General features: G+C 39.5%; 1 protein-coding gene across 1 annotated transcript in view; it reads left to right on the plus strand.

The window, feature by feature from the left end:
• Positions 1-8,341, plus strand: part of DRAM1 (DNA damage regulated autophagy modulator 1) — a 93,256-nt gene that overhangs the window by 47,712 nt on the left and 37,203 nt on the right. The window contains exon 2 of the mRNA XM_007958306.2: positions 5,846-5,913. Within this exon, the coding sequence (XP_007956497.1) occupies positions 5,846-5,913 (68 nt within the window). The remainder of the gene's footprint in view (positions 1-5,845; positions 5,914-8,341) is intronic.

Below are 8,341 nucleotides of genomic sequence, written 5' to 3' on the forward strand. Positions count from 1 at the left end.
GCCAGCATTTGTTATTTTCTGTCTTGTTGAACTTTGGTACTAGTGCTGGAGCAAGATGGTATCTCATTGTTGCTTTGATTTGCATCTGTCTAATAGCTAATGATCGTGAGCATTTCTTCATATGTTTGTTGGCCGCTTGAATATCATGCTTGGTGAAATGTCTATTCATGTCTTCTGCCCATTTTTTAATTGGATTTTTTGTCTTTTTGTTTTTAAGGTGTTGGAGTTTTCTATAAATTCTAGAGATAAGTCACTTGTCAAATGCACTTGCATCCTTTTAAGACTTCAAATGCTACTCACCAAACCAGGATGTAGAACATTATCTTTACAAACTGTGTTATGCTAATTGACGGAGATGTCCCCTGAGACTATGATCCTGAGCCTTTGGGTTTAAAGGTGTTTGGATATGTCTAGGAATTTTCCGTAACTGTGCCCCCTATGTGCTCTGTTATATATATGAATACATATGCAGCACATAAAAATATGTGTATACAAATGCCCACGAGCTTAGCCTTCTCATTTCCTGTTAAGCACCTTCTTCCTCCCAACTACTTACCCTAAATATCTTTCTCACTCTCCCCTTTCCTTCTTTGTCTCCACAGTGAGCAAACAAAAAGCGCATCTTTCTCTGCTCCAACTCCAGGCATATGGCGTGTCTGAGGTGGGCTGGTTACTCTTAGACCTGTGGTAACAAGTACAAGTTGTTCCTGACTTAGAACAGAGCTCCATTCGAATGCTTACTTTGTCGTTAGCTGGTTCTGACATAAGTTGAATGTATCTTTTTTTATTTGTTTGTTTAGTTTTCATTATTATTGCCTTTAATTATCTGTATCTTTATAAATCTGATCTTTATTGTCTTTGGAAGTGGAAATATTACATATAAACTTACAGGTACGTTTTAAAACATACATAAAAAAATAGACAAATCATAAAAAATTTACCCCAATGATGAAGAGTTGGACAACATTGACATTTTGTCAGGTGCCGTAACAACTCCACCTGTGGAAGGTTCTGGATCATCTCGATTATCCCTGGGAATGGGGATGGCATTGCTAGTCAGAAAATTAGTCGGTTGTCTGTGTGGTCCTTTTCTTCTTTTTTCATATATTTCACAGTAACATGTTACTGATTCCTGAAATTTGCATGTTGACTTAAGCAATCAGCATTTGGGTCCATGTTTTTAAGCAGTGGAAGCTCCTAATTTGGTTTAGAAAAAACCTGAGCTAATCCTTTCATTATAAATTTTTTTTTTTTTGAAAATCTCTCTTTCCTCTTTCTCATTATTACTTTCTTTTTTGGCATTTCTTTCCTCTTAAAAATCTATTAAGTCCTGAATTGTCAGTTCCCCTTCTTCATGATCTATGAACTGTTCCACATCAATGATATCAAATTCTAAATTCATGTTCTTGCCATATGGACAGTTTTTCCACTGATCTATTATCTTAATCTCTTTTATTATCTCTTCTATTATCCTAATCCAATGCTTGGAACATATTCATATAATTGAGCAATTTTTTCCATACCTCCTGCATGCATTTTCCAGTGACCTCTGTGAAAATGCAGTGTTTCACTTACACTGATGGTAGGTGCAGTTTGTTGTAATTTAAATACGTGTAAATCGTGGACTGCCTGTACTCCAAGATGAGGCCCTTGGTAGCTGCTTTTTCATACCCTGAGACCAGGAGAGGAAGACTTGATTTCCCTGGGAGAGTTAACCTTGGGCCTTCTTCCCATCTCTGGTTTCTATTCTTTCCTCACTGTCCACTTAGCACCACACGCTGCGCAGAAAAGCATCTTGGACATTGGGCAGGCTTCTCCAACACAACATTACTATGGCATGAAAAATAGAAGTGGTAATATTAAATACTAAATCCTTTGAGTTCTTACAGGTTATAAGTGACAGTGAGATGGAAACAATTGGGAATGAAGATGTTTGTTGAAAGAGGGAATATTAACTTCTTTATGTTGTTCATTGCTGTCCAGTCAGCGCTGACTCATGGCAACCTTATGTTTAACAGAATGAAATGTTGTCTGGTCCTTGCCATCTTCATAATCTTTGGTATGTTTGTGGTCATTGTGTTAATCAGTCAGAAGGAGGGTTCCTCATTTTTGCTGACCTTCTTCTTTATCAGACATGATGTTCTTTTCTGGAAATATTTTTCCTGATGTGTCCAAAGTAAGCAAACTAAAGCCTTGCCATCCTCGCTTTTAAGGAGCATTCTGGTTGTATTTCTTCTAACTCCTCTTTTAATATTACACACTCACAAAACTTAAAGGTTTCTGTTTTCTGCATATGCAAGCTTCTTGTGGTAGTCTTCAAACACCGAAGCATGTTTTTTCAATGTGATCAGTATTTCAGTGCTTAAATTTCAGAATTGTTTTTAAATGTGGAAACACTCACTCAAACAAGGTACAAGTTGTTTCATGTTTGGAGCTCTTTTGCAATCAGTTTAAGACTGGAAAAGTTGCTGTATTTATGCAAGCTGGAAATCCAAATGCTTACAACTTTGCATTAATGAACAGAGAAAACATATCAAACACCACTTCTAACACATTTACTTAATTAATTGATGGAATGTACCTGAAAATGCTTTATAGAAATTTTTTTGCTTAAATAATTGTTGTTGTTCTTAGTTGCTGTTGGATAGGCTTCTGACTCATGAAGATCCCATGTGTTACAGAGTAGAACTATTTTGTAGAATTTCCTTGGCTGTAATCTTTTTATTTTTTAATTTTTATTTTTATTGTGGTTTGAGTGAAAGTTTACAGAGCAAATTCACTTTCCACACAGCAGCTCCCATACACTTAGTCTCATGACATTGACTGCAATTTCCCACAATGCAACAGTTCCTCTTCCTCTTCCTCCCCATAGTTACCTCTTCTCATGGTCCCTCCCATGCACTCCTGCTCACTGAGCTGTCTCTCTGTACATACACAGCCCTTCTGTTCTCCCATGATTGAGTGTATCTACTTAATGTAAAGGTTCAGCTCATATGCCTGTCTTTTGTTTGGCTGGAAGCCACAGGAGTGGGTTCAATTCCAGACCTGAAGGGCAGCTAGGGGTGTAGTCTCAGTGGTCCCATCAGGCTCTATCAGACCAGCAAACCTGGTTCCCTTTTTTTTTTTAATTTTAGTTTTGAGTTTTATTCCACTTGTTCTCCCACTCTATCCAGGATCTCCTACATAGATTCCCCTCCAAGTGGTTGCCAGTGGTAGCCGGGCACCATCTAGTTCTGGTCTCATAGTCATATAGGCTGAGGATCACATGGTGTACCAGTTGCCTTGACTGATTGTTTCCATGCATCTTTGGTTTTCTTCATTCTTCTTTACTCTGGACAAGGAGAGACCCATTTGTTGCATCTAGGTGGCCACTTGCAAGCTTTTAAGATTTCAGTCACTACTCACCAAAGTAGGATGTAGAACAATGTTTTGTGTGGTATGTTATGCCAATTGAGCTTGATGTTCCCTGCAACCATAGTCCTGAGCCCACAGGTCCAACTATTCACTCTCTCTGGGTAGCTGGCTGTGGCCAAGAAGTGACTACAACCTTGTCCCTTGTCAGCTCTACTATATACATGGGAATTCTTACAGAACATACAGATATACTTGTAGAAACATTGTCTGCCAACCCTATACATGGTCATGGGCACACTTCCCCCTGCATAGACATACCTAATAGTTCTCCTTGGCTGTAATCTTTACAGAAGCAGTTTGCCAGGCCTTTCTTCCATGAAAGCAGTGGGTGGGTTTGAACTACCAACCTTTAGTGGCCAATAGCGAACCACCTGTGCCACCCAGGCTCCTTTGTTAAAATAATTCTCCATCACGATTACCTTATGTTTACACAAATAACGTGCATGCCAATAAAGTTGCAAACCTCACAATCCCCTCATGCATTAGGTTTTTTTTTTTTAATTTAAATTGTGATTTGGGTGAAAGTTTACAGAGCAAATTCACTTTCCATACAGCTGTTCACATACACTTTGTCTCATGTCATTGACCACAGTTTACCACAATGCAACAGCTCCCCTCCCACTTCCTCCCCACAGTTACCTCTTCCCAGTGTCCATCCCTCCATGCACTCCTGACCCCTGAGCTATCTCCCTTTGCATAAGCAGCCCTTCTTTCTCCCATGAATGTTCTCTCCAAGGAGTGTATCTACCTTGGGTAAATGTTCAACTCACATGCCTGTCTTTTGTTTGGCTGGAAGCCACAGGTGTGGGTTCAATTCCAGACCTGAAGGGCAGCTAGGGGCCATAGTCTCAGTGGTTCTACCAAGCTCTCTCAGACAGCCAAACCTGGTCCCCACCCCCATTTTTTTCCCCAATTGATTTTGAGTTTTGTTCCACGTTGTTCTCCCTCTCTATCCAGGATCTCCTACATAGATCCTCCTCCGAGTGGTTGACAGTGGTAGCCAGGCACCATCTAGTTTGTCTGGTCTTATAGTCGTATAGGCTGTGGATTGCATGGTGTACCAGTTGCTTGGACCAATTGTTTCCATGAATCTTTGGCTTTTCTCATTCTTCTTTTCTCTGAATGAGGAGAGACCCATTGTTGCATCTACATGGCTGCTTGCAAGCTTTTAAGATCCCAGTTGCCACTCACCAAAGTAGGAGGTGGAACAATGTTTTGTGTAGTGTGTTATGCCAATTGAGCTTGAAGTCCCCTGCAACTATGGTCCCGAGCCCACAGGACTCATGCATTAGTTTGTGTGCATTCTGCACATTATATGTGTATACAAATTATTTATATGAGAGCATTATTTGCAAAAAAAAATATGGTAATATATAGTTGGTATCTGTTTCTATAAAGTCCTGATGATGTGTGCCATCAAGTTGATGCTCATAGCTACCCAATAGAACAGAGTGGAATCATGCCCTTACGATTCCCAAGACTGCTACATCTTTCTCCCGTGGAGCAGGTGGTGGGTTTGAACCACCAACTTTTCTGTTGGCCCCAATCATTTATCTGTTGTGCCAGTAGAGCTCCTAAAGTACTGACAGCGATCAGTGGGATTGCTCAGCATGTCCTCACTCTATTTGCAGCAGTGCAAACTCTTGTGTATGAAATAAAATGAAAACTGAAAGATGTATTTGGGTATATATTGTTCTTAGTTGCCACCCAGTTGCCTCTGACTCAGCAACCTCATGGATAAAAAAATGAAACGTTGCCCATTCTGTGCCATGTTCATGATCATTGTTACGTTTGAGCTTGTTGTTGCAGCTACTGTGTCAGTCCCTCTCATTTAGGGTTTTCCATGTTAGGATTTGCCACACTTGATTTTATATCAGTTTCTTTTAATTAAAAAACAGTCATATTCAATTCTTCACTGAGAACTAACTGCACATCAAGTTTATCAAGTCCATCATTTAAGAAACACCAATATCTTTCACTTTAAACATCTGGGTTTTTTTATTATGGGGGAAAAATATAACAACTTATGGTAGGAAGTGAATTTTAGATTTTTGAGAACCAAGATGAAATAAGAGCTCTGGTGGTGCTGTGGTCAAAGCATTGGACTGTTAACCTAAAAGTCAGCAGTTCAAACCCACTGGCTGCTCTGTGGGAGAAAAATGAGACAGTCTGCTTCCATAAAGATTTACGGCCTTGGAAACCCTATGTGGCAGTTCTATTTTGTCCTATAGGGTTGCTATGAGTTGGAATCAACTCTATGCCAGTGGGTTTTAAGAATAAAATGCTTTAAAACAAAATCAGGCCTAGTCTTTGGAGTTCAAAGTGACTAAGCACTCATAAAAAACAATGTAAAATTTGTCACTTTCATGCCTGCCCAGAATTCTGAACTCGAATTTCTTTGTAATAACTTGGATGTTTCTTTTCTTTGTAGTGATACTGGAACCACACCTCCAGAGAGTGGTATTTTTGGATTCATGATAAACTTCTCTGCATTTCTTGGTAAGTACACAGTAATTGTTACAACTAAGTGAAAATTGATAATCCCAAGTGAAGCAAAATGGGTGATTTACAGGTTGTTCATAGTTCTTTTAAAGTACAACCTTCCCAGTTAGAATTTTGTCATACTTTAAGAAACTTAAGTGACTAAAAGTACAAGCTTATTTATGGCCTCGTTATAGGTATCAAATTTTTCAAACGGACTTAAAATATAATATGATATATTTTTTTAAAAAGGTGAGTTACATCCAAAGACATATAATGCATGAGCCAATGTTTTTCCAAAGTAAGTCCTGAAGGCAATTTATATTGAAATTTTATGGAGTGCTGGCTAAAATGCAGGTTCCTAGACCCCACGGCAGAGCTACTCAGTCAGAAACTCTGGGAGTGAGGCCCAAGAATATGCCCTGTAAACGCGCACTGTAGCGTGCTCGATGACCACTAAAGCTTGAGAACCACTGAAAAAGGCATTATCCCCCCTGTTAGAGAAAGGGGAGAAGGTGAAGCAGGAAGTGTGTCTCCAACTCAGATGAGAATTCTTTCTTTTCTCTTCTCCAAATGCATAGTGCAACTAGTGCAAGTCTGTCACCTGAGATGTAGTGGCCGTGATCCAACACTATCATGAGCCAATTAATTGTAATGGCTGCAAAGCCCAGTCTGTCATGGGGTGGCCTGGATGTATGGATATAGGTCTCTTTGTCTTACTCCTTCCACAGTTCTCTACTCTAGGGAGCAATCACATGTTTGCCAAAAGCCTCTCATGAAATCAGCAGAAGGGCTGGAAACCCTGTTTAGTGACCTGGCATCTTTGGCATTTCTTCATCCTACTTGGTAGAGAGAATGAATGTTCGATCCCGTCACCCATTGTGGCAGTTTCTCCTAACGTTTGCGAAACAAGGGGAGTTAGACATACGAAGTCGGTAAATCCCTTACACTCTCCTTGCCAAGAGTCCAGAACTAGAAAATAGAGATTATTTTGTCATGAACAAGTGATAAAGAAGGCTTTTTGCTTCCAGCAATGCAGAATCTGGCATGAGCATATTAGTTTAAACAGAGAAATGATTCTTTCTGTGCAAGGCTATATATCTATATCTATACATATATATCTCTATTTTTTTAAAAAAATAATTTTTAAACACTTATGTTGTGGTTAAAAATATGTAACAAAACATTTGCCATTGGAATCATTCTTATGTGTATCATTCAGTGACATTAATAACACAACCATGTTGTGCAAACATCACCACTATCCATTTCCAAATTTTATCACCCTAAACAGAAACTCGGTACCCCTTGACCGATACTTCCTCATTTCCTCTCCCGTCTGCTCCTTGTCACCACCAACAAACTTTGCTCTCTATACTTTTGTCTGTTTTAGATATGAGATCATACAATATTAGCCCTTTTGTGTCTGACTTATTTGACTCAGTGTAACGTTTTCAAGTTCTTCCATGCATCAGAATTTGCTTCTCTTTATGGATGAATAATGTTCCATTATATATTCAAGGAGCTCTGGGGGCTCAGTGGTTAAATGCTTGGCTACTAACTGAAAGGCTGGTGATTTGAACCCACCAGTGTCTCCAAGACCTAGAGATCTGCTCCTATAAAGATTACAGTTTAGGAAACCCTATGGGGCAGTTCTACTGTGTCCTGCAAGGTTGCTGAGTCAGAATCTCATCAGTACACACACACACACACGCACAACTAATGACCTTGACAATCCTTTCATGTGCTTATTGGCCATTTGTATATCTTCTTTGGTGAAATAACTATTCATATTTTTGCCCATTTTTTAATTGGATTAAATTTTGTCTTTTTGTTGTTGAGTTGTAGGAGTTCTTTATATATTATGGACATTAAACCCTTGTCAGAAATATGGTTCCCAAATATTTTCTCCCATTCTATAAGCCATCCCTTCATTTTCTTGAGAAAGTCCTTTGATACACAAAGTTTTTTTTTTAAAATTTTTATTGTGATTTGGGTGAAAGTTTACAGACCAAATTCATTTTCCACACAGCAGCTCACCCACACTTTGTCTCATGACGTTGACTGTAATTTCTCACAATACAACAGCTCTCTTCCCACTTCCTCCCCATAGTTACCTTGTTCCTGTGTCCTTCCTTCCCATGCACTCCTGCCCACTGAACTGTCTCCCTGTGTATACACAGCCTTTCTATTCTCTCATGATTGTTCTCTCCAAGGAATGTATCTACCTAATGTAAATGTTCAGGTCACATGCCTGCCTTTTGTTTGGCTGGAAGGCACAGGAGTGGGTTCAATTCCAGACCTGAAGGGCAGCTAGGGGTCATAGTCTTAGGGGTTCCACTAGGCTCTATCAAACCAGCAATCCTGGTCCCTTTTTTTCATGATTTTGAGTTATAGTCCACATTGTTCTCCCACTCCATGCAGGATCTCGTACAACCCTTCCAAG

This window comes from Orycteropus afer, unplaced genomic scaffold (assembly GCF_000298275.1).
Source record: "Orycteropus afer afer isolate SDZICR_OR568_19922 unplaced genomic scaffold, OryAfe1.0 scaffold00918, whole genome shotgun sequence".
NCBI lineage: Eukaryota > Metazoa > Chordata > Mammalia > Tubulidentata > Orycteropodidae > Orycteropus > Orycteropus afer.